We start from the raw sequence: 27,500 nt of genomic DNA, 5'->3' as shown, positions 1-27,500 counted from the left end.
AATGGTAGTGAATGGGCATTTTTAGCTAAATCTGTGCAAAGTGCATTTTCAGACTGTTTTGATCAAAAACAGTAAGAGCAGTCATTTGGAAGAATGCTCCAGTTGCTTCTCCACTTCCCCAGGACATCAAAACCCCAACAAATGGCTAAAGGAAGGATACATGGGTGTTTGAACATGGCTAAAATATTAGCAAATGGGGGCTAAAACCTTGCTGAAGGAAGGCTCTAAAAAGACACACAGGGGATTTCAAATCTAGGAAAGTGGAAAGGGAACTGGATCATTTTTCCAAATGATTCTCTTTACTAGTTTTGACCAACATAGTGTAAAACACACACTTTACAAGGATTTGGCTAAAATTGCCCATCCACGGCCATTCAAAATGTCAAGCATATTGTGCCACCCTTTAACATCAACCAAAATCGCCAAGATTTTACAAGGGTGTTATGTTAATACAAAGGAGCAATTTTGCAAAAGAGTAGGATTTTCAAACGTTGGAGCGTTTGATGCACCCCAATGGGGGGGCAGGTTGAGGTTTGCAATGAACAGTTTCAGACAAGGGACAAGTGTCCTCCAACTGAAATGGACATTTTTTTTTTATAATTATTATAACAGTAGGCCTATATCAGGCCAAAGTAGCCCTAATTCTCAAGCTGCAGCTCTGTAATACATGGACTGAATACAGATGTTTTGACTCTACACTATGGAACATGTCATGCACCTTCATCATCTCATGTAATATCCTAAAATTTAAGCAAGCTCTGCATTTAGTGTCCCTCTGACCTGCGGGTCACTTGTCCTTGTTTGGTCCGAATCTCTCGCGTTTTGCTGTGGAGGCTGTTCACAAGCCCCTCCCCCAGCCTGGTGATGTCATCCAGCTGTCCCTTCCCACTGGCCAGCTCTGTCAGGAAGTTCTGCGCAGGAAAGAAATCAGCAGATTCAGAGCCAGATCCATTTGCCAACTGGGGGCCCGGCCCGGCCCGGCCCCGCCCCGCTCAGCTAACCAGCCTGACCCAAAGCTGAGTGATGCCATTAAACTGTCACCAAAAATAGCGCCCAGAATGCCAGTGGAACATGATTTTATTGATACTGCAGTCTGGCCAGGGTATTTAAGGTCACTGAAAAAACTATGAGGTGAACATGAATATGTACTAACATGGACAGATGTCTTTCTCTGATGGAGCTTGACTGATGAGTGTTCAGCATGGGAGGTACAGGTACAGGTATTGAGCTGAAGGTCTAGGCCAGGGATGGGGAACCCACTGTATGTCCCGAGGGTCGTTTATGGACCTTGAGGGCATCTTATCCAGCCCCCAATATAATTGCAATGCTATGTAAACTTTCACATGAAATATGACATGGTTTGTAAAGAAATCTTAAAAGTTACATTTGCAATACAATTAAGTTACATTTTCAGGGGACCTAGCGAAGGTGGTGTCTGTTGAGAAGGTAGCCGCCTTCAATATTGGCCTTAAGTGCAGGAAGAAATCCTGGTTTGTGTTCATAGTACGGAGGACTTTATAGTGGTCCCTCGAATGAAAACAGTTCCCCACCCCTGGTCAACACTGATAGTTCAGCACTACCACATCTGTATGAGGTTTCAGGCGGGAGGTTTCCTAACATTCGAACACCGACTTCTGCTAGTTGTCATCTGTTACAGATGGCTAAGGCTCACTAGCCAGGCCGCGCCCTCCTAGGGACGCAACACCTTCAGCGTTCCTTCTGGTCAGGCCAGGAGCAATACACATATCGTTTCTAGGCTCCAGAAAATTCGGGAAGTCCTCCCACTTTGTCGGGAAGCAAACAACCAGTAGCAAACCAAGGGAGGCGGGTTAACCATGCCATTTGGGAAATGTTAACTGTTAACTGTAAGGGATTTGAAAGTCGATGACAATCAGCCTAAAGGCTCACCTCATATTTGGCTTGCACAGTGCCAATGTCATCCAGGTCAGCAGTGAAGGTGTTGAGGATATGCTCCTTGTCATCCATCCAGGACTCAAACTCCTCGCACGTGTTGTAGAAGTGATGCAACTGGGCCGTTTCATCCAGCGTTTGCTTCCTCGACTACACACAGACGACAAAAATCACAGACATCTTAGAAGTCCAAGATCAAACCATAGACGTCTTAGAAGACCAATTTCAGATGACGTGCATTCAGTCCCGTTCTGTTCTATTTTCAGCATTTCTCTATTTTCAGCATGTTTCTTCTTTTTTCAAGCTACAAATCTCCTTTCCCAAATCCACCCTGCTTGAAGTGAGACCAGCACCCAAGATCAAGGCAGATGCCACATCTTAAGGTAAGATTCTGAAAGGCAGTTTTAGGAAGGAGAGTAGCGTAGCCTGCACAACCTGCTGTTCTATTTTTATTTTTACAACTCCCCTTTTACTGGTTTGAATCAAGGTCATGGCAGATCAAAGATCAAAACACATGACACATATTCTTATTCTCACTTAATACTGTCACAGTCACAGTCAGAGTCACTTATGGGCCAACTACTTCCACACTTAGAAAGTGAAATTGAGCACTCTTTGTACAGTGTTTGGCCTTAACTCTCTGACTGTTGATTAGCGCAGCACAACTGGAAGCAACGCAGTGGAAGCTCTCATCTCACCTGGCACAGCTGAGCGAGGCTCTTGTAGTCGTCCTCCAGCTCCCTCTGGGTCCTCTCCACCGTGTCCCTCTGGTAGTGGGGGTCAGGGACCCACTTGACCTCGGCCGTGCCCCGTCTCATGGAGCGCCTGCGGCGGGGGCGGCTCACCTGCCGCGGGGACATCCCGTTGGTGGGCGGGGGTGCGGCGGGCTGCGGGGGTTGTGCCTCCGCCTGTCATGATCATTACAATGATGATGATGATGATGATGATGATGATGATGATGATGATGATGATGATGAGATTTAAAATTCATTTTTGATGAGCCATTGGAGGGAATATTGGTACCACAAAACATAAGATTTAAAAATATAGATATATGTGTATTTTTAATGTAATGCAATCCTACCGTGCGCTCCAGCTCTATGATGTACAAAGCAGGAACGGGCTGCTGGTTTCCTTTGCTGTCCCTGACGAGCCAGCCTTCAGTCTCCCGGCTCACAAGAGTGACCACTTCCCCCCGCTCCCAATGAACTTTGGGCCCTGGTAACACCAATAATAAAAAAGTGTGACAGGGGACTTAGTATAGGTTCAATCAATCTAGTCTGGGACATTAAGAAATGTTTAGCAGGTAGGTAGATAACCATCTTGAGATTCAATACAAATTGTGATTTCAGGCATTTAATAAATATTTATTCATGAAGATGAATTATTTACAATGTATTTATTAATGTATTTATGTATAGTATCATGTGTATCCATATATTGATTGATTGAATGATTGATTGATTGATTGATTGATTCATTCATTCATTCATTCATTCATTCATTCATTCATTCATTCATTCATTCATTAATGCTTAAAGCGTCCGTTTGTAAATTTAAGTTAAGTTTAAGTTCAAGTTAGGAAACTAGAAAATACGCATGCTGAGATTTCATCGTTTGCAGTGTACTATCTTTTGGTTTGGGCTTACCTCTGTATTTGTATCTGATCTTGCCAGTGGCAGCAGTAGCTGCAGCAGAAGCCTTTGTTGTGGTGCTCTCCTTCACGGAGGTCACCCCTCTTCGCTCCTCTACACCTCCCTCATCTTCCTCACCTGACGAGTCGCTGTGCTGAGCCATCTCACGCTTCTGAGGCTCCACCTGTACGAGGAAAAATGCACACACACAGTGGGCATTTCTCAAAGTGAAGTGTCCTTGCCTTGCTAGGGCGAGTAACACCCATTTGCGCCCGGTGTATCCAATTATTAATTACACTTACACAGTCAATTTTTCAGTGTTAAAATAACACTTAAAGAGTTAAAATCAACACTGTTCTAGTGTATATTTGGTCCTGTTCCAGATCAGTGTTAAACACTGGTGTTAGATTTGTAGTGTTAAGCTAACACTATAAAGAGTAAAGCAGTTTCAGGGAGCATACAATGGCGCAGACAAACTCCATCACCTCGAGGAGGCGGGGGCTCTCTGGAGTACTTCTAACTCCACACAATTCAACAACTTCATTTGTCACTGACACTGGAGAGCATCTCACTCCATTTGGTGTTGGAATTACTCCAATAGTGTTAATAAGCCTTAACACTGCAAAATTAACACTGGCAAATTTACTGTGTAGAACTAGTGATCGGATACTCTTGAAAAATAGAAAAATGGGCCTTACTCCTCCTAGCAAGACTAGGACATATCACTTTGAGAAATAGCAACTCTCTATCAAAGCACACACTGTGTCCTCAGATGATATGGATGTAAACTTGGAAAATCAAACCTGTCAAGGGACAAAAGACGGAAATTAGCCTCTTGGCTACAATCTTGTATATTTAGCATTTTTGTTTAAATGCTGGCAATATATGCTGTCCCTTTCTTAAATAAACAAACTTGTAAACTTGTAAACTTGTATTAAATCACACACCTATCCATCAAATCACACACACCTGTCCATCAAATCACACATAGCCTACCTGTCGATCAAATCATATGTCTTACTTTTTATTCAGATTACAATCCTGTCTTATTACTTGTCGTATTTTCACTTGTGGTGAAAATATGACTTCAGCCATGTTTAGCTTTGTAATAATGTTACAACATAGTCTACTGCAGGCTTGTCTTGGAAAAGTAGAAATCCCCTCGCAGACCACCTGAGCTCTGCCGTGGACAACCAGTGGTCCCCGGGCCACACTTTGAGAATCGATGCATTATGACTTGGTGGTGGTTGCCATTCTGGTAATAGAATAGAATAGAATAATAGGTCAGATACTCACGGTGAGGGCGGAGAGCTGCGCGGCGTTCTTGGCCACCTCGGCGAGGCGCTTGATCTCGGAGGCGTAGGCGCCCACCTCCTTCTCCAGCCGCTGGTGGCGCTGCAGCAGGGCCGCGCTGCTCCACTCGTCGCGCCCGTAGTCCTCGCTGGCCAGCAGCGGCCGCCGGTCACCCAGCCAGGAGTCCGCCTCCGCCGCGTCCGCAAAGTACTGGGGGAGGAGGACGAGCGGAGAGAGCAGGAGGGTACCGTGGGTGTCATGAGTCAGGGTGAAGGCAAGGAGGAAGGAAATACAATGTACAGTATGTGAAAGTGTGAATATTGTGCTGTATGCAGATGTGTGTGTTAAAGGGGCACAATGTAGGGTGACGTCCTTTGTGCAGTGCCCATGGCATGCCTGTCTCAAGATCTACACAGTAATGAAAAAATGCTGTTTAAATAAACTCGCTGTGAGAATGTTTTTCATCACGGAATGCCAGCAGTTGATACAAATCTGAATACGGTATGTAAAGCGATTTTTCGTATTGAAAAGTGTTTCCCACGACACTCGTTCGGACCACTCTGTCAGAAGTTGCATTTGGGGTTTTCCTTGGAGGTGCTCGCGAGAGTCATCGTTCACTTACTAATGACTCAAATAAGCATCTGCTGACTCGGGGCAGTGATTAATTACACTTTTAATCCTACCTAGAGCCCCTTTAATGTGTGATAGGCTGGATCTGTGCAATGTGCAATAGAGTTCTTCAGCGGAAGCGGAAGCATGTAGTAGATTGTAGTCTTTCATGTTAGCATTTAAGGACGTCCTGGTTCCTATCGGCTTCCGGCCTCCATTGGGAATGAATAGGGGTAAATTTCAAATAAGCTCCGAGTGCAAGCACGCGCTTAGCGAACCCCCGCAAACTGTCGAGGGTGTTAAAAATAGGCTGTAGGTATGATATGGTTGATCATTTTGTGTCAAACTTCGACATAAATACGATGTTGCGTCCATATGCTAAACCCGGAAGCTTTTGGCAACTACAGAAGCAGCGCCTGTATCTAACGGCATGTACGTGCGGATGGCTGTACCCATGGCAACCAAAGGAAAGTATGTAGTTCGGAAGTTTTAATGATCAGAAAGGGGTTAGCAATATTGAATTATAATCGTCATGATTTAACATGTGAATACACCAACATGATGATACGATCCGTTCCACTAATGAGAAAGGGATGCGGGGACACGCTAATGTTCGTTGTTGCCGTGCAACTTATATTTTTGCCAAACCTGAATCTCTATGGCGTTTTGCAATGTAAAAAATCGCCATGGAACCGGTAGTCCAAACGCCGCATACAAGTTGACGTCAACGCTGAAGAGCTCTATATGTGTAAGTACTGTGGAGGAGCAGAGAGGGTGAAATGTCTGGGTTCGGCTTAAGAGCGTAAACTAGAAGGAGAACAATTGAAAAATGTAACCTGTGACCCTGGCTTTGTGGCTGCAAGTTCAATGTCTCCTTAACTCACTCTCACTCAAGCACTGTGTGTGTGTGTTTGTGTGTGTGTGTGTGTGTGTGTGTGTGTGTGTGTGTGTGTGTGTGTGTGTGTGTGTGTGTGTGTGTGTGTGTGTGTGTGTGTGTGTGTGTGTGTGTGTGTGTGTGTGTGTGTGTGTGTGTGTGTGTCAAGTCAAGTCAAGTCGGTTTTATTGTCAATTTCTTTACATGCGCTGGCCATACAAAGAATTGAAATTACGTTTCTTACTTTCCCATGCAGACAGACATAGACTCTAGACTCTAGGTGTGGACATAGACCATTAGACATAGACAGTTTACATACATTAGACCTAGAGTACCTATACTCATACAGACATGTAAAGTGCAAGAATACATAGAACATAGAACATAGAACATAGTACATAGAACTTTTTTTTTTTTTAAAGAGGTAGCATTCCAGTTATGTCCTATTGTGATGATTCTGATACAGTAGCATTTTGAAATATAATAAATATAAAGTAGCAATTTGTAGTGTATGTGTGTGTTTGTGTGTGTGTGTGTGTGTGCCTGCATGCATGCCCGTGTGTGTGTGTGTGTGTGTGTGTGTGTGTGTGTGTGTGTGTGTGTGTGTGTGTGTGTGTGTGTGTGTGTGTGTGTGTGTGTGTGTGTGTGTGTGTGTGTGTGTGTGTGTTTATGGATCAGTCCTCTACACACCTGCTTGATGACACTGGCCGCATGCAGACGCTCTCTGTGATTGGTCACTTCTTGCTTGAGCTGCTCCCATTGGCGCTCCAGCGTCCTGAGCCACTTCCTGATGGCACTCTCGCTGGAGGACTTCCTGGTGCACAGCCCCTTCCCACGAGACACCACGGCCGCATGCATGGCCTCATGGGATAGCACCTCCGCCTCCAGCACCTGATATTGGACAACAATATACAGTAATTATAATAAGCATGACCTTTGAACTTTGAACTGTCGATGTCAACATAATAGAGAAGTTGGGCCTTTTCCACTAGTAGCTCGCAGTCCAGATGCGGCCCTTTCACATTTCTTACAGCCCAACAACTCACGTAAAATTGAATGCAGTTATATGGATTTTTTGTGTTGTCTTATTATTTTACATGGCCTTGTAAAAATAGTACATTTTCTCCATGTGGCCGTTTTGGTATTAATGGCCCTGGCCCAAGTCATGCCCCTTCCTGTAGGGCACAAGAGGCCTAAGCCCTAATCTATTAAATAGATGCACAACCCAATATTAGAGATAAGCACTTTAGCAAATGGGGCATGACTTGTGCTTTTTATTGGATGTGTGTCATTTCTTTTTCAATTCAATGTCTTTTCATCATATGAAAATCAGTATCGCCATGATAGGAAATAATGTCACATATTCGTGAACACTTGTCCACCAAAACCACAAACTCAGGCTTCAGCACCATGACTCAACGACTCAATACATAAATAAACCAAAAGTAAAGTAACTAAAACTAGAAATGCATTCTCACAGAAAATGCTGGAAGCGGGCTTGCCTTTGGGGGCAGAGATGAAACAAAGTACTATTGAGAAAACAAAGCTAAAAGAAATCTTGGAAAAACTCCATCCACCCAGTCAGAAGTCATGGGCCAAACAATTCAGCCATCTTGGATTCAGCCATCTTGAAAGTGTTGTAGCTCTGCGTTTTGGGGATATACTAAATGACATACATGGTATTTTAAGTTGGCTAAGGAACACTGCATATGATATAATTTTGAAAATCAACATGGCTTCGAGCGGGATTCGAACTCACAACCTCCATATCTGTAATCCAACCCCTTTGCCATTGATATTAAATGACATACAATACATGATATTTTAAGTTGGCCAAGGAACACTGCATATGATATCATTTTGAAAATCAACATGGCTTTGACTGGGATTCGAACCCCCAACCTCCATATCTGTAATCCAGCACATTTGCCATGCATACTAAATGACATACATGGCATTTTAAGTTGGCCAAGAAACGCTGCATATGATATAATTTTGAAAATCAACATGGCTTTGACTGGGTTTCGAACCCCCAACCTCAATATCTGTAATTCAGCACATTTGCCCATCCATACTAAATGATATACATGGCATTTTAAGTCGACCAAGGATAACGCTGCATATGATATAATTTAGAAAAATCAACATGGCTTTGACTGGGATTCGAACCCCCAACCTTCATATCTGTAATCCAGCACATTTGCCATGCATACTAAATGATATACATGGCATTTTAAGTCGGCCAAGGAACGCTGCATATGATATAATTTAGAAAATCAACATGGCTTTGACTGGGATTCGAACCCCCAACCTCCATATCTGTAATCCAGCACATTTGCCATGCATACTAAATGACATACATGGCATTTTAAGTTGTCCAAGGAACACTGCATATGATATAATTTTGAAAATCAACATGGCTTTGACTGGGTTTCGAACCCCCAACCTCAATATCTGTAATTCAGCACATTTGCCATCCATACTAAATGATATACATGGCATTTTAAGTCGGCCAAGGAACGCTGCATATGATATAATTTAGAAAATCAACATGGCTTCAGATGGGATTTGAACCCTCAACCTCCATATCTCTAATGCAGCAGCATGCATTACCACTAAGCCAAGCAGCTAGCTGTCATACACAGTCCAGCAAGACTATATTACATTGCATTGAAGAGCTGAACAATAGCCTTCTAGAATGGCTGCTCGCACCTGCTCGTTAAGAATAGAATCTTGAGACAGTGGCAGTTAAGATGGAATCCTTCATTGGGAGCACCTGTTCTGATACTAACTGACAGTTAGTATTGAGCCTTTAACAGGGGAGAAAATGAGAATGAGTTTTTTTGTCTTTACAACATCGTTGTAAAAAAACTAAAAGGAGTTGGCACGTGTCCTTTTCACAGATCGGAGTCATGCTTGTGATCTCTCTAACAGTCTTTGAATGAAGTTTATAGGTGAAAGGGTTCAGGCACAAATGGACCTCCGTGTGGGACATGCGCTGATCTCTTGAAAAATGCACTTTTCGAAAGAATGGGATTCTCCATAGAGCCAGGCCTGTTTTTTTTACAAACCTGCCATTTAAAAAAGTATTGGGAGTTGGGAGATGAAACTTTCACAATTTGGAGACATCCCATAGAGCTCGCTAACAACGCGTCAACTAAACTTCTAGGTGAAAGTGTTGATGTTTTATGACCGAAAAAGCCTCCTACACTCTAATCTCTAGAGTGGCGGAACTTTGGTTCATGAAGGTTCCACCATAGTTTTCAATGGAGACCCAGGCTTTAACAAAATCGCCAAAAACGGGAAAACGACAAGAGACACGGAGAAGCCTATAACGATACGCGATCTCCAAGCCGAGTCGGTCGTTTTAGTGTTTGAACGGTGTCTCTATCTCGAAAGGCCTAGGAGGAGATCCATTTTCTATTTTTACTGCCCCTGCACAAGACCAATAATAAACTAGAAATGCATTCTCACAGAAAATGCTGGAAGCGGGCTTGCCTTTTGGGGCAGAGATGAAACAAAGTACTATTGAGAAAACAAAGCTAAAAGAAATCTTGGAAAAAATCCATCCACCCAGTCAGAAGTTATGGGCCAAACAATTCAGCCATCTTGGATTCAGCCATCTTGAAAGTGTTGTAGCTCTGCGTTTTGGGGATATACTAAATGACATACATGGTATTTTAAGTTGGCTAAGGAACACTGCATATGATAAAATTTTGAAAATCAACATGGCTTCGAGCGGGATTAGAACTCACAACCTCCATATCTGTAATCCAACCCCTTTGCCATTGATATTAAATGACATACAATACATGATATTTGAAGTTGGCTAAGGAACACTGCATATGATATCATTTTGAAAATCAACATAGCTTCGACTGGGGTTCGAACCTCCAACCCCCATATCCCTAATTCAGCACATTTGCCATTCATACTAAATGACATACATGGCATTTTAAGTTGGCCAAGGAACACTGCATATGATATACTTTTGAAAATCAACATGGCTTTGACTGGGATTCGAACCCCCAACCTCCATATCTGTAATCCAGCACATTTGCCATGCATACTAAATGACATACATGGCACTTTAAGTTGGCCAAGGAACACTGCATATGATGTAATTTTGAAAATCAACATGGCTTTGACTGGGTTTCGAACCCCCAACCTCAATATCTGTAATTCAGCACATTTGCCATCCATACTAAATGATACACATGTATGGCATTTTAAGTCGGCCAAGGAACGCTGCATATGATATAATTTAGAAAATCAACATTGCTTCGTGTGGGTTTCGAACCCTCAACCTCCATATCTCTAATGCAGCAGCATGCATTACCACTAAGCCAAGCAGCTAATTGTCATGCATAGTCCAGCAAGACTATATTACATTGCATTGCAGAGCTGAACAATAGGCTTCTAGAATGCTTGCTCGCACCTGCTCGTTAAGAATGGAATCTTGAGACAGTGACAGTTGAAATGGAATCCTTCACTGGCTGCACCTGTTGTGATTGACTGAAAGACAGTTAGTATTGAGCCTTTAACAGGGGAGAAAATGAGAATGAGTTTTTTGTCTTTACAACATCGTTGTAAAAAAACTAAAAGGAGTTGGCACGTGTCCTTTTCACAGATCGGAGTCATGCTTGTGATCTCTCTAACAGTCTTTGAATTAAGTTTATAGGTGAAAGGGTTCAGGCACAAATGGACCTCCGTGTGGGACATGCGCTGATCTCTTGAAAAATGCACTTTTCAAAAGAATGGGATTCTCCATAGAGCCAGGCCTGTTTCTTTTACTAACCAGCCATTGAAAAAGTATTGGGAGTTGGGAGATGAAACTTTCACAATTTGGAGACATCCCATAGAGCTCGCTAACAACGCGTCAACTAAACTTCTAGGTGAAAGTGTTGATGTTTTATGACCGAAAAAGCCTCCTACACTCTAATCTCTAGAGTGGCGGAACCTTGGTTCATGGAGGTTCCACCACTGTTTCCAATGGGGACCCAGGCTTTCACTAAATCGCCAAAAACGGGAAAACGACAAGAGACACGGAGAAGCCTATAACGAAACGCGATCTCCAAGCCGAGCCGGTCGTTTTAGTGTTTGAACGGTGTCTCTATCTCGAAAGGCCTAGGAGGAGATCCATTTTCTATTTTTACTGTCCCTGTACAAGAGAACCAATAAACAGGACTTAGAGATTACTATAATCGGGGCCTTGCTCTGCAAGAGCTCTGCTCTTGCTCCGCAAGCCCGCTTAATAATCGGGCCTTGCTCTGCAAGAGCTCTGCTCTTGCTCCGCAAGCCCGCTTAATAATCGGGCCTTGCTCTGCAAGAGCTCTGCTCTTGCTCCGCAAGCCCGCTTAATAATAATAATAACTAAACAGGACTTAGAGATTACTATAAACGGGCCTTGCTCTGCAAGGGCCATGCTCTGCATGGTCCTTGCTCCGCAAGCCCGCTTAACAAACTAAATCTGTAATATCCAAAGCAATTTAAAATAGCATACCACAACACCATGTCCAAAAGAAAACCAAACAAGAAGACAGACAAAGCATGTGGAACATTTCATTGATCGAGTACATAACCATCACCTCCATATTTCTTTTCCCACATCTGCAGTGTTGAAATTCTTGCACCATGGATTGTGTATTTCTTCTTTATTGAGAATATTTAATCATGAAGATACTACACTCTGACAGTTAGCCAACTGAACAGATACATAAAGGGACATACTGTATACTTTCACAAGCCAAGGACTCATTCCCCCCTGATTGCAACATGTGGTCAGTCAGTGATCCCACCCTTACATTGAGGCATAGGAAAAATGGCTGCCAAGAAGAATTGAGTTCCTTTTGCTCTCTCTCTCTCTCTCTCTCTCTCTCTCTCTCTCTCTCTCTCTCTCTCTCTCTCTCTCTCTTTCCACACTCCCACACAGACGACACACAAATCACACAAATCACACAGACGACACAAAATCTATGCACATACACATGGATGGCATGAATGGAAATATGTATAGTTATTATATGTACAGTATATAATACCACTTAATTTGGCATTTCAATATTCTTGCCCTGTGTTTCCGCTGGGCCTTAAGTACATATTTCAATGAAATGAAATATATGTATATACAATTATATGCATATATTTCTATACACACATTTCTACTTGAAACTAAAATATATCTGTGCTATTTTAATACAGTAGTGTATCTTTTCCTTGTGCTTCTGCGGGGCCTGCAGTATCTGGCTGAGGTCTAGTCCCAGGCCGACAGTCTGCCTACTTTGGCCTACACATACGTATTTATGTACAGTATGTATATAGGGTAATTGTACTGTATATGTAGGTTATATACTGTGCATTGTCTCCTTGCCTTGTGTTTCTGCTGGGCCTGCAGTATCTGGCTGAGGTCTCGTCCCAGGCCGGCAATCTGCATACTTTAGCCTATGCAAACTTATTTATATATATACTTGTATATGTATACTGTACGTGCACATGTCTCCATGTCTCCTTGCCTTGTGTTTCTGCTGGGCCTGTAGTATCTGGCTGAGGTCTCGTCCCAGGCTGGCGGTCTGTAGGAGGAGCCACTTCTCATAGATCCAGGCCTGCAGCTCCTCACAGTCCACATAGAACTCAAACAGCTCCCGCCGCTCCTCTAGACCCTTCCTCCTGCACCGGGGACATTGCATTACATTACATTACATTACATTACGTTACATTACATTACATTACATTACATTACATTACATCACATTACATTACATTACATTACATTACATTACGTTACATTACATTACACTGACCATTTTACCCAAAACAACATACATTACATTACATTTAGCAGACAGCTCCAAAGCATCTTACAGTTACTTTGAGTACAGGTATTGGTTATAGTCCCTGGAGTAGTGTGGGGCTAACTTGGGTGCCTTGCTCAATGACACTTCAGCAGTGGCCATTACACACTAAAGAAGGCTCTGCCCGAAACGTCTGTGGGTGAATAAACTAAGAAAAAAATCTGAAGACTGCTGTCCTTCACCCGCTTCCTTCATTCATTTAGTCCTGAAGGATGCACTTCACAGTATATTACATTATTCTTATAAACACTTTCATGATCCAACGCAACTTACAGTCATTCAGTTATTATACAGAATTATATACAGTTATTCTAGTACACATTTTTGGGTAAAGTGCCTTGCTCATGAGGGTGTTGAGAGACCCACAGTCTTCCTATAGTTTTTAGTCAAGTTTCCTAGGTGCAGGACAAACGTGAAAACCCAAGTGATCGGGACTAGAGCCCCTCAGCTATCTGAACCGAGCGATTCCACACTAATATTTTCATGTTTTAGTAGTCTGTCTCGCCAGGTATCTCCACCCACCCACCCACCTCTTCTTGCTGAGGGACTGCAGTGCGCTGTACTGGCCCTGGAGGCGCTGGACGCTGGCCTGCACCTGGCGCGGGTCGCGGTGCTTGGCCCCCTTGAGGGCGCGCGTGCTGAGGGCGCCCACCGTGTCGCCCTGGGCCGACACCTGGGCCTCCAGAAGGTCCTGTTTCTGGAGCAGCTCCACCACCTGCTCCAGCTGCTTGCCAAACTCTTCCGAGGAGGCCTGCATCTGGGGGAGAGACAAGGAGGTACAGTGCAGGGTGTTAGGGTCAAGGCTCTAAATAAGGGATGGGCAACTGGAGGCCCGAGGGCCACTTGCGGCCGCCTCCTCAGTCAGTGCAGCCCGAAAATGACCAGATTTACAGCTGAATCAATCATCTGGGGGAGGGACAAGGAGGTACAGTACAGGGTGTGAGGGTGTTAGGGTGCTATGGTCAAGAAGTGTTACAGAGTAAACAACAGAGGGGTATATTTTATGCTACACTGTCAAACATAGTGATAGTTTTGTCTTTTCACGCCTTGACAGGGTGCTAGGGTGCTATGGTTTAAGGCTCTAAATTAACGCCTGCCAACCAGCCAAATGCTGGTGAAAATTCAGTTTGGCTGGTTGAAACCAAAACTTTCTAGCCACATTTAACCATTGTTTTAGTGTGAGTTTAGCTAGTAAGATAAACATCTACTAAGACATTTTACATTTTGATATGCTAATCATAATAACTTAGTCTGAGCAACAAGCTACTGTCTGTTTTGCTTTGTAGGGCGAAATTGGTTATTGTCCTGTGCACCTGTAGTTCCGTAACGTCCTGTGAAGCCATCTGGATGTCCCTTAGCATTGACATGGTGTTCATGATGTCACCCATTAGCGCCCGTTTCCCTTTCAGGCCGTCTAGGAACTGCTGCCAATCCTGGGAAATTTTCTGCTCCCTGTCAACCCATTAAATTATATAAGTCAATAAACGAGACAGTCAATAAATTAACTCAAACAATGTAGCCTAGTCTGTCTGTGTATTCTGACAGTGTAATTGAGGCACAAGTGAATATGTAGAGAAATGTTCATATTTAACACATTTTAACAGTGTTAAACGGTTCGATTTAATCTCACCTTCGAGCAACCTGGTCCTTACTGTGGTAGTTTTCCCTTTGAATGATTGCTGCCATCTCGCTAAGGGCCCTGAAGCGAGGCTCCCGCGCGAGAGCATCAGTGGCCAGCGCCTCGAGTCTACGCGCGACTGCTTGCGCGTCCTCCATATTTCCCTGGGCCTCTGGGTTCTGTCTCTGAAGCAGTTGTAGTGCCTCTTCGACGTAGCCCTCCCGCAGCGCCGCTTTGCGCTCGAACTTTTGAGCCAGCTGTTCCAAATGCTCGAGCCTCAGCAGAGCTGCCTGAAGAGCACCTTCGCGCTCGTGCTCGGCGCGTTCCAGCACGAGCCACTCGCGCTCCACATCCCGAAGCGTTTGGCCCTCCAGAGGAACGAAGGCCCGCTGGTTGTTGGCACGGAGCTTGGTGCGCAGATCAAATAAGTGGGCCTCTAGGGCTCCGCGCTCCTGGTACTTTGGCGGTTTCTCTACTGTCCGGTAGGTCTTGAAATCGGCTACCAAGACCTGCATCTCGGCGAGGGAGTTGGGGAACCGGCGGTCGTTCAGTTGCACCACTTTCTTCTGTATCCATTCCAGCAGGTCCGTCACCATATGAGCGTAGTCCTGTTTTAGGTCGTCCAGTTCTTTCAAGAGGCCCACAATCTTGGAGAGGGAAAGAGAGGGGAGGGGGTGAATCTCAGTGGCAAAGGTTAAAATAGGCTAAATAGCATAGTGTGGTGTATACAACATATTATACAACTGCTTAAAGTAGACATTAGATGGGGTCAGCCCTATGTTCCCACAGCCCATTGGTCCCACAGGCCGTTGGTCCCACAGCCCATTGGTCCCACAGCTTATTCTTGCTGCTCCATGTTAAAGAAATTATTCAAATATAGACGCTATGTTCCACAACTCCATGCTCCCACATTTCCGAGTAACCTGCCTGTCTCCCCGCCATGGGACATAGGGCCTAAATTTGAATAGATTCTTAGAAATGTGAGAACATGAGCAGCAGGAATAAGCTGTGGGACCAATGGGCTGTGGGACAAATGGGCCTAAAAAAAATATGTTAAAAGTCTTAGTGATGTGGGACCAATGGGCTGTGGGACCAATGAGCTGTGGGAACATAGAACTAGACACGCTCCCCATTAGATCAAGTGCATTTAGTTGAGCCCACTGATGCTACCGAACACCTTACGTTGGCCACTACTTTAAACGTCACTAGAAAACACAAGCACTGGCAGGCAACAGCTTTCTCTTATTTAGAAACATTGATTACACAGACGACCCCTACAAATCCACAGTAGGCCTACTTTGTAAACAAAAAAATAAAAACTATTAGTACTAGTAGCACAGTAGTCTAGTGCATGGGAACCATGCGTTTGTTGTAGGCTAGACACCAGTCAGACACACCTGTGGCAGGACGGAAACGCGCATATTTTGCCATCTTAGCCATTTGTTGCTGAAATTCCCGCCGATAGACATTTTGTCCTCTAGTCCAATAATTTATCTGTCAGTCATTGATGACAGTCGTCCGATGGTCACTCCGGGCGTCAAAGGCGCAAGCGGCTGACTGGCACCTGTCTCAACTCTTCACTTTTCGGTCCACAGCTTGCTGCTTTCACAGCCATTTGAACCGAGTGGAGATGCACAGAGACAACGTGTCAACATTGAGCCCTGCACATGTCTTTCAGTGCCTTGTCAGCCTGCTTGTACAGCCTGCTTGTGTGCGGTTTCTGTTGAAGCACCATGTAGCCTACCGTCCACCTGGAGTTGGTCGGTCCTCTACCTGGACATTTTGCCGACAGACTGAGCTGGGATGTCGGGTTGTACCACGTACGTTCCTCATTGCCTTACGTTACCGGACTTCGCTATTATCTTATTAGCGTACTTTCCCCTCCCATTCCCTACTTCTCTTCCAGTGGCAGCCGTTAATCCCAGAGCGGCTTTTCTAAAGAGGTAAACATGATGGATTAGAGCGTCTGCACCACCTCGCATCGCCAGGAGAGGGGGCGAGTGTCACACCTCTGTTTTTCTTCTCTGTTGTGATCATCATGGACAATTAGGTGATAACTGTTTGCGACGTTGTTACTAATTGATATAATGATATGAATGTAATTGATATAATTAATTATTACGAGAAAGAGAGATTATCTGAATCAGTAGTGTGATGCTATAGGCTACTGTTAAAACTGCACAACCTGAAACTGTACAGTAATACGGCTATGCCACACGAAAGACATAAATGATAGCTGTGTGTGTGTGTGTGTGTGTGTGTGTGTGTGTGTGTGTGTGTGTGTGTGTGTGTGTGTGTGTGTGTGTGTGTGTGTGTGTGTGTGTGTGTGTGTGTGTGTGTGTGTGTGTGTGTGTGTGTATTCTATACACCTATAGATGTAATTCCAGGGTGTGTTGTGTCAACAGACAGCATTAGGACTTGTGTATACATCAACATCACACACACACCTATCCACCCAGCCACACGCACACCCAAACACACACACACACACACACACACACACACACACACACACACACACACACACACACACACACACACACACACACACACACACACACACACACACACATTCCCCTTTACGTGGAGGAGTATCTCTCCCATCTCTCAAACACACTGACATGGTGTGTGATCACAGTAAACCTCACACGAAAGCTAAAAGATAGCACGGAGGCCTTTTGGATATTATACGACTCTCTGTGGCCTCACACACACTTGTCTGAACTGACAGAATCGACCCTCATGAATCCCGCCACAGTTAACCCTGCATAGTTGAAAATATGGAGGAGTATACCAGGCATAGGAATGATAAGAGGCAGGGCCTGTGACAGCTTTGCCCGGGCCCAGGACACAGTCATATGAAAGGCCCCCCACCCAATAAATACACTATAATGTAATGAGGGCCCAATATTGGGCCTCCTCTCCCTGGGCCCAGAACAACTGACATGCCCCCCATGTCAGCTTTCCTGATAGGAGGATTCCTCTTTTACAGGCCCATAGGTTAAAGTGCTCTTTTTTCAGGAATGAAAATGGTCCACGTATGTAGAAGTTGGTTCTCATCTTTCCTGGTCTCTTCCATGTACCAACAAACCATTAAACTTTTTTTCTTCCAAATCCCACATTAATCATTGAATCCTAAATAAATCAAATGTTTTATCAGGATTCCACGTTGAGCAATCCCATGTTCCCAGTGGAAGGAAATGTTATTTTTCTCATCACTTGTCATTGAATACTTGTCTTTGGACTCAGTGAACTTAGATTGGTTAGTTAAAAAAAACTAAATACTAAAAAGTATGATTAATCATTTGATCTGGCATTTTAAAAAATTCTCACATACGTATTACCTTGTCAAGTTTTTAGTGAAGTTTCTTGTGTCACAACGTGTAAAGGCGTTAAGTAGCATGTAAGTGATCTCGACCTAACCAGAAGCCTTCATTTCCTCATGCCCTGTCTGAGCAGTGGTGAAAGGTCTCTCTGTAGCTCTGCCCTGTCTGACTGGCTCAGTAGTTCAGCAGTGTTGCCAGACGTGTGATAATTAAAGCATTTTTGTACCATAATACCAGAGAGAGTAGAGAGAGAGAGGTTCCATTGGCCCATTGTTTCATGGTTCTATTATGGCCCCCCTTAGGCAGACCTAGGCAGACCTAAAGGGGCGTGTCATAATGCTCCTAGCATTGAATGACACAGTCCTTTAGGCAGACATGAACCTGGTCGCGTTAGGTGCCCATAGAAACCTATTATGTTGGCATATCTCTATACTTAAAGAATCTCTGATAATACACTGTCTGTCACGGCCTCATCTTGGAATGAGCCAGAACTAACTTCACTGCAACTTTAAACACAAACTTATTCATAATCTTCTTAATAAAGTAAATTCTTAGACATAATCTTACAATGCCATCAAAACATCAGGAGGCAAGCAATGAATATAGACATGGAGAGGGATGGAGGGAAGAGCACATGTGTAAGCTCTCTGACCCTGCTTCATTTTGGACACGTGGTGGTATAACCCAGTGCTAGTTTTGGCCATAATCTTATCACAACATAGGACAAGGGAAGCAGTGGGTATATGTATGACACAAAGTCGAGGGACGAATGTAACACTCCTCTATGTAGTAATGTGTTTGGTACTAGTTTGAAAGTATTGAATTAACACTGCAAAATTCTCTATATGGGCAACCCACGAACAAGAAAGACTATGCGCAACTGTGACCTCTCTGACCTTTCATCTTGCATGAAACACCCAATACCACTTACATAATAATTTTGGGAAAGAATGTAACTGCAAACTTGGCGATGCGATCTTGGACTGTCTGGCCCTGCTTCATGAACTTGGACAAGTAGTGGAATGACCCAATACCAGTTATTGGCCATCATTTTATCACAACATGAACAGATGAGAAGGCAGGCAGTGGACTGTGCAACACTGCAACCTCATTGAACTTGGCGATGCGCTTCTGCACGGTCTGGCTCATCTTCATCATGCAGGACTCATCCAATACCACTGGAAACAGTTTTTGTGCTTTCTTTATGCCTTATTAACCCTTTATTGTAGCACTATGGCTCTCTGTAATGTCATGGCAATGTTGTTATGATGTAGTTAAGCATTTTCAGCAAGTGAATAGGGTTGCCGACGACCCCAGCTGCAGTAAGAGGTTAAAACTTAAGAGGCATGGACATGGGGAGGAGTGGTGGTAAGTGGACATTGTCACAGCCTGGGCAACCCTCGAGCGACATAGACAGTTTGCACTGCGACCTGCCTGACCTTGGCAATGCGCTTCTGCACGGTTTGGACCTACTTCATCCTGGATAACTAATGGTAGTAGAGGGATATAGATATGCAGAGCAGTAGACACAAGTTGTCATAGACGACTGAAACTAATACTGCAACCTGATTGACCTTGGCGATGCAGTTAACACTGCCACCTGACCTACCTTGGCGCTGCGCTTCTGCACGGTCTGGCCCTGCTTCAAGTAATGGTAGTAGAGGGATATAGAATAGATACGAAGAGGAATAGACTCAAGTTGACATAGCAGACTGAGGAAGCCATATTGCAACCTCACTGACCTTTGAAATAAAGTTAACACTGCGACCTGCCTGATGGACCATGGCGATGCAGTTAACACTGAGATCTGCCTGACGTACCTTGGCAATGCGCTTCTGCACAGTCTGGCCCTGCTTCATCTTGGAGAAGTAGTGGTAGTAGAGGGAGACGTAGGTCATGATGGAGCGCTCGTCCGGGTGCGGCACCATGATGTCCTCCGCCTCCAGCAGTGCATTGATGCCAAACTCGCTCTCCGCCAGCGAGAAGGCGTGGGTCAGGTTGCGCCTCGGGTCGTCCTGGCGCAGGCGGTGGTAGTCGAACAAGTCCGGCCTGGGAAACAGGGAAAAGTTTGGCATGGCTAGTGAGAGAGTACTGTAAGTGTGAGAGAGAGACACACAGCTCTCGTCAAAACTGGGTGTTTCAAAAGTCATGGGCGTTTAAAAATAACAATGTAACAGTTACAGTTACAGATTTGGGTCAGTGATGTTTTGTCATTTGAAGGGGTGCTCCTAGGCTGGGGACAGTCTTGATGTAGAATAGAGTAGAGCAACTTTATTGATCCCCAGGGGTTCTGTGTTCTGGTTAAGGTGCTCTGGAAATGATGCAGTACCTATTCAGCATTTGGAGAGTTGAATTTAAAGGGGTATGGCACTATTGTGGGGCTTACAGTTCGAATCGTTAAAAACGTTAAAATCAGTTAAAATCATTGGCTGGGGTTTATAAAGGTGGTAAAGTGTCTTATTTTTCATGTGAAGCGTTGTCTTGCTTTAAGACAAGTTAAAAGAGGGAGTATGTCGCTAAGCTAGTGAAAGTCAATGCATCCATGTAGCATTGCTACATGCTACACGGATCCATTGACTTTCACTAGCTTAGCGACATCCTCCCTCTTTTAACTTGTCTTAAAACAAGATAACGGCTTACATGAAAAATAAGACACTTTACCACCTATATAAACCCTGGCCAACAATTTTAACTGTATTAAGCCCTAAAATAGTGGCATACGCCTTTAACATGGATAGAGTACATCCTACTCTCTGGGTGTTCAATGAACACTGCCAAATGTACTGTGCAACATTTGACCACAGAATGCTACTTTCAAATCCAGCAACTTGTCAACCAGAAAATGGTATCGTCATTCTCATCAGTGCGATTTGCTTAAATGCAATTTGCCATTTAGTTGTGTTCACAGTTGTGTTAAGTTGCGTTCACTGTGTGTGATGTCGTCCATGATCTCAACGACAAATGGGAAATCAGCGCTGTGACCCACTGCCCCCACGTCCTCAGAATGTAGCCCATGGAATGGGACACACCTAATAGTGTCACTAATAGTGTCACTAGTAATTGTGACTCACACCCTGACATGTCATGACATGCACACTACCCAGGGAGCTGTGGGAGTTTGGTTGGCCCAGATCACAGCATTGGTCTGGAGAAGGGTTGTCAAACTCAAATTGACCGAGGACAAAAATCAAAATCTGGAATGGAATTGTGGGTCAAACTCCATATTCATTTTAAAAAAACTAAAATTAGACTAAAATAAGACTAAAATTGTGCATACACACATAATATGCATATTTAAATTTCACAAGCATATTTCTATCATAGGTCGAGTGTGCCTACACATATGCTGTTGCAGTGTGAGCTGTTTCACTGGCCTGGGCCCACTCATATTCCTGTGACACACCAAATTTCATGTTCAAGTCTTATTACACTATATACATCAATGGTGTAAGTGGGCCAACTGTAATACACATGCCTCCGCGGACCAGATTTGGCCCCCGGGCCTGAGTTTGACATCCTTGATCTGGAGAACTGCATGCTTTAGATTTCCCTCAGTATTTGGGGATTAGTAGGTTTTATTGTCAAATCAATTTCTTCACATGCCCTGGGCATACAAAGGAATAGACATAACATTTCATGTCAGGGCATATGAAGGTACTGTAAGTGAATGGACTGAGCGTCAGACACAACAAGCTCACCGATGGGCATGGATGAGGGCGTTGAAGGCCAAGCCATCTCGCCAGCTGCCGGAGAAATCCTGGACGTTGACATTGCCGTAGCCGGCCGTCTTGCGCTGGCACCAGATGAGCAGGGCCTCTTTGGCCGAGCGGCGGGCCTGACTGGCTTGGCCATCCACCTGAATTCAGGAACAAGACGTTGCACTCAGTTGAATTATTAACACCTGTGGTGCAGTAACTAACCAGTGCTCTCCCCCATCCTCCTCCATGACTGAGGTACCCTGAGCATGGTACCGTCCCGCCACACTGCTCCCTTTCGGGGCGCCATTAGGGGCTGCCCCCTTGCTTGAATGCAATCTCATTGTGTGCAGTGTGCACTTGTGTTCTGTGGAGTGGCCGAGCAACAGGCCTGACTGACCTGTCCATCCACCTGCACTCAGGACCAAGACAACGTTGCACTCAATTTGGGGTAATTATTATTTATTTATTCATTTATTTATTTATTTATTTATTTATTTATTTATTTTATCTTAATGCCTTTATTTATAGAACAGTGTGAGATGGTGACAGGAAACGAGTGGGAGAGAGAGATGGGGAAGGATCTGGAAATGACCTCAGGTCGGACTCAAACCCGGGTCCCTGGTGTAGCAGTGCAGCGCCCTACAGCAGGGCCTTAAGTTGGGGTGATTATTTACAGCCGTGGTGCATCTTCAGTGAATCATCAGCTCGGAATGAAAGATGGATGACACTCTTCAACATTTTCTTTGCTAAGTTAGCTACATTTATTTTCACTTGTTGTCAGCAGCAGGAGACAAGTAGTTCGTCTGTTGGTTCATCAGTGCCACAATGTGTGTCACCTGCTGCTAAAACCAGCTGAAAATAAATGTAATCTATCAAAGAAGAAGTTCATTTCATTCCAAAAACGTTTTGGAGAGGAAACCGATATCTCTTAGCCTGAAGCATCAGCTGTTTTCCGGTCACTAGTTGTATGAATGAAATCAGTAGTCAACAGATGGTGATAGCCTGTCTAGAGTTCTCTAACAGCACAAATAAGAAAGCAGTAATGAGATGGACAAAACAAAACAGTCAGCACGTTAAATCTATGTCACAAAACTCAAATGCTGTTTTCACAGTGAACAGACTTCAGGGTGCAGCAGTTAGAGGTGTGAATGTGAATCTGTCATTCTGCAGTGATTGTTCCAGTTTTGCATCAACAGAAAAAAAATATCTCTGCTATTGTTCAACTCTCTTCCCACTCATTCATCACCACCATTGTTTTCAGTTGGACAGCCATGCTCTCGGACATCACCTCATCTGTCCTCAATGTTCTCAATCCTCACCTCATTTGCCTACCACCCAGTAACGCTCTAAAACATCATCTAATTTTTCCCAAAAATCCATGTTCATATATCATGTCATTCGCGTTTTTAAACATCTCATTTGTCACACTGTTTCGTCAGCCATGTTTTCAAACATCTCATTTGCCAGCTGTGTTCTAAAATCGTATCTCATTCCCCGGTCATTCTCTGAAAGCTGATCTGATTTGTCAGCTAGTCATGTTCTCAAACAGCATTTCATGGTCAATTATTTTCCTTTCTTTTCTAAAAAAATATTTGTTGTGGAGCTTTTAAGTGTTTATTTGGTCATGGAAGTGAAGATGGAGACAGGAAAGTAGTGAGAGAGAGAGATGGGGAAGGGTTGGCAAATGACCCAGGAGGGATTCTAACTGGGCCCCCATGGGCAATGTTGCCTGTATGAGGAGAGAAGTGCCGCACACTCCCAAGATGCTTAAATAAACTTTTAATCTGACAACGTTTCGGCCTGTTGGCCTTCCTCAGGTCAGGTCAGGAGAAAACGTCAGATTAAAAGTTTATTTATGCAACTCGTGAGTGTGCGTCGCTTCTCTCCTGCTGCAAGTGTTTTACTGGTTGCCAGCACCTCCTTTTCTGGTGTGCGTTCTGCCCCTCCACTCATCAATGTTGCCTGTATATCAGGGGTGGGGAACCTACGTGTATGCCTTGAGGGCCGTTTACAGCCCATGAGGCAGTCTTATCCAGCCCCCGACGTCATTTTAATGTGACATTAATGTGAACATTTAAATCTTAACATGAAATATGACATAAATCTGGTGCCACACGGATGTCTATTTTCTGTAATTTATTTTTTAGTGCAGTGAGACTAACGTTTCGACATGCGTCTTCATCAGAGTCCTCCTACTCTGATGAAGACGCATGTCGAAACGTTAGTCTCACTGCACTAAAAAATAAATTACAGAAAATAGACATCCGTGTGGCACCAGATTTATTTCCCTTTTTGCCTATGTCTTGGTCCTGCTCTGGTTGCACCGGATTGTTAATTTAGAAGCGCGGAGTGCGTATCTCCTTTGTTTTATGAAATATGACATGTTTTGTAAAGAGGTATGAGAAAATACATTTGCAATGCAATCAAGTTATATTTTCAGGGGACCTAGTGAAGGTGGGGTCCGTTGTAAAGGTGGCCGCCTTCAATATAGGCCTAAAGTGGAGGAGAAAATCCTGGTTTGTGTTCATGCATAGTATGGCCCTTGGAGGACTTTATAAAGTTTAAAGTGGCCCCTCGAATGAAAACAGTTCCCCACCCCTGTTGTATATGATAAAGTGTGCTAGCGCATTGCGCCACAACCCCCTGCCATTTTACTATACTGTTACTGTACCTCGTCTAAGTTAATGGCTCCAATCTGGAACCGCAGGATGATGATCCATATCAGGCCCAAAATGAGGGTTCTGTCTCCGTCCACAACGTTCTCTGGTCCGATGAGGTCGACTCGAATCTGGATGTTTGGAAAGACAAAGGTCAGACAAAGACAAAGACACAGCGTCAGAAGCATATTGTGCAGTAAGAAAACTTATTGGTATTGAATGTAATGTGTGTTACTTGAGGCTGTTTACTTTTTTTCTACATTAAACAATGAGCTAAAACATAGGGGCTGTCATATACATTATGTAAAAATATATATACTGTATATGGAATTTTTGTATTAGAAATATCCATTCATCCAGTCACCTCTTCAGGGACAGCCTTTGGCAGGCAAATTGGCAGTGAATCAGCTTGCAATTGAGGGAGTTTTAACTGGGAGCTCCATTGAAGGAATCTGAGAGTTAATGGGCCGTGACCCACTAACCACGGCCACATACCACGGGGAGCATTTCCTCCATACTGTTGCATCTTAAGGGCTGTGGCATAATACAGTGCTGTTAAGCTATAATACAGTTGGGCTGGACTTAAACATTTAGCTACAATGTATTGTCATAGCACCACAAACATTGATGCAGTAGCCATATAACCTGACTCTCGCCCGCTGGTATATATATATATATATGTCATCTTCATCATACCATCTGGGTGTCTCCCAGAACCGACACATTTTTGAATGAGGCTCCTTAGGGAAAATCCTTGCAGGTGGTTGGATAAACAATCCATCCATCATCTTTACTTCAACTAAGCCACTTCAACTACTCACATTGAACTGCGAGTCTGTGGAAATGCCCTGCCTGACACAGCCTCAGATGGACAGATGGGCCCGCCGGCAGGTCATAACAACATTGCTATGATATGAGACTTGGTTGTTACAATTTGGTTATAGTAAGGTTATAACACAGGTTCTGCACAAAGGGGTTAAAACAATGTTAATGTTTTGAGTTTAATGGACTTTCACCAACTTTTCAAGTGGAATTTGATGTATGATAGTACCAATGATTTTTGAATCATGTGAAGAGTTCATACCACAGGACAACAGTAATTCTTCTGCAATAAGTCAACTATATTACTTAAAAAGTGTGATGCTGCTGTGATGCCTGGCACTCCACCTTTGTCTTGAGGAAGTTGATGGCAATGCTGTTGTTCTCCAGGCAGTGGACCCTGAGTTTGCGGCGGCTCGGCGTGGGCAGCTGAGATCCGGTCATGAGCTCCAGCAGTCGCACCAGGTGCAACCCTGTCTTCAAATCTGTGTAGATGTCCGTCAAGCCCACCTTCTCCTACACAGGACATTACATAACATTACATCACATTACATTACACATAGCTGACGCTTGTTAGCCTCGCGAGCCATCCTACGTACTTCTGCCAAAGGATTGGCTTCACCACTGTAGTCTGGCCGTGCTTCTCTGTGGAGTGCCTGGAGCAGTAGAATGTTGATCGCAACGCCCCCCCAGAAAACAGCCAATAATCGAATACGCCACCCACGTGGGGAGGAAAGGGGGAGGACGCTGGTGACAATGACGTACACATCTGCGCCAGAGCCATTGGTCTGTGCTATGTTGTTGTTGAGTAACTGCCAGCGATTGGGTGAGAGGTGTCCAATAATTTCAAACCATAACTGAGTGCAAACTTCCTGCTTCCTACAATCGCTTCAGAGCAAACAAATGCCAGACCATAAATACGAAATGAAATGGTAGTATTATGGGATGGTCAGGACCAGGCTAGACGCTTGTATCCAAAGCGACTTATTTTTATTTTAAGTACAGGATATTTGTTACAGTCCCTGGAGCAGTGTGGGTTTAGATGCCTTGCTCAAGGGCACCTCAGCCATGGAGTGAGACAGGGAATGGAAGGGTGGGATTCGAACCTGAAACCCTCTGATCTAAAGCCCATGTCCTTAACCATCTATGCCATGGCTGCCCTCTTAACTGACACTTTTATCCAAAGTGACTCATTATCTTTCAGGATATTGGTTATAGCCCCTGGATGAATAGATGGAGGTGTAGGGAGAGGTCTGTGGCACTTCCGTCATCCATGGCACTTCAGCCACGGATGGAGGGAGAGGCCAGGTGGGATTTGAACCTACAACCTCCAGAGTGAAATTCAAATTCCCTAAACACTGAGCTACGGCTGCCCCCGGTACACACAGAGAGACGAACACACCACAAAAAAAAGCATGAGTATGATATCCTTTTCTTTGATTAGGCAACAAGCTAAACCTGTTTTAAAGGCCTCCTTCCCCTGCATCCTGCCCTTGTGTATCATGCAAATATACCAGAGGACACCTGAGCACTGGGCCGCTCATAGATGAAAAAGCAAAGTAATCATTTGTCAGGAGCTAAGAAATATGGTACCATCCTACAGTGACTTACGTGCCATCAGATCATTTCACATCATGTAACTACGTAGTAATAAACTAATAACTAAACTTGGTTAAATAAAAAAAGCATGCCACTACTATTGGACAAGTAAACCCCAAAAGACTAAGAAATACTAATTGTGGGTCATGTGTCTGAGTCATGTGTCACATACAATTTCTAACAAGCAGACTGCAGATTGAGAAATACTGATATCAGTCTTAGGTCATATGTCCAATTGAGGTTATTTAATAGTTGTGTCAGCCTTGTGTCATGTCATGTGTGCAATTGTGGTTTGTTAATCTGACTTTTTGCCTGTTACGTTGTGTGTGGCTCAACAAGCCGGTGTATGTGCTGTGCATGCATGTATGATGCATGTGTGAGTGTGTGTGTGTGTGTGTGTGTGTGTGTGTGTGTGTGTGTGTGTGTGTGTGTGTGTGTGTGTGTGTGTGTGTGTGTGTGTGTGTGTGTGTGTGTGTGTGTGTGTGTGTGTGTGTGTGTGTCTGTCTGTGTGTGTGTGTGTGTGTGTGTGTGTGTGTGTGTGTGTGTGTGTGTGTGTGTGTGTGTGTGTGTGTGTGTGTGTGTGAGCCTGCATGTGTGCTTATGTGCATGCG

The 27,500-nt window shown here is 44.2% G+C and overlaps 1 protein-coding gene across 1 annotated transcript in view; it reads right to left on the bottom strand.

The window, feature by feature from the left end:
• The window catches only part of sptbn5 (spectrin, beta, non-erythrocytic 5), a 111,355-nt gene that overhangs the window by 76,533 nt on the left and 7,322 nt on the right, over nt 1-27,500 (bottom strand). Inside the window, exons 2-16 of the mRNA XM_063184122.1 lie at nt 25,639-25,806; nt 24,486-24,602; nt 21,815-21,972; nt 19,937-20,165; nt 14,803-15,437; nt 14,486-14,624; nt 13,703-13,929; nt 12,834-12,987; nt 7,012-7,212; nt 4,842-5,048; nt 3,561-3,729; nt 2,996-3,129; nt 2,610-2,813; nt 1,909-2,061; nt 781-911 (exon numbers count right to left, since the gene is read on the bottom strand). Coding sequence (XP_063040192.1) covers nt 781-911; nt 1,909-2,061; nt 2,610-2,813; nt 2,996-3,129; nt 3,561-3,729; nt 4,842-5,048; nt 7,012-7,212; nt 12,834-12,987; nt 13,703-13,929; nt 14,486-14,624; nt 14,803-15,437; nt 19,937-20,165; nt 21,815-21,972; nt 24,486-24,602; nt 25,639-25,806 — 3,026 coding nt within the window. The remainder of the gene's footprint in view (nt 1-780; nt 912-1,908; nt 2,062-2,609; nt 2,814-2,995; nt 3,130-3,560; nt 3,730-4,841; nt 5,049-7,011; nt 7,213-12,833; nt 12,988-13,702; nt 13,930-14,485; nt 14,625-14,802; nt 15,438-19,936; nt 20,166-21,814; nt 21,973-24,485; nt 24,603-25,638; nt 25,807-27,500) is intronic.

This window comes from Engraulis encrasicolus, chromosome 19, assembly GCF_034702125.1.
Source record: "Engraulis encrasicolus isolate BLACKSEA-1 chromosome 19, IST_EnEncr_1.0, whole genome shotgun sequence".
NCBI lineage: Eukaryota > Metazoa > Chordata > Actinopteri > Clupeiformes > Engraulidae > Engraulis > Engraulis encrasicolus.
Note: the sequence above shows the minus strand (reverse complement) of the source record. Positions and strands in the feature narration are given on the sequence as shown.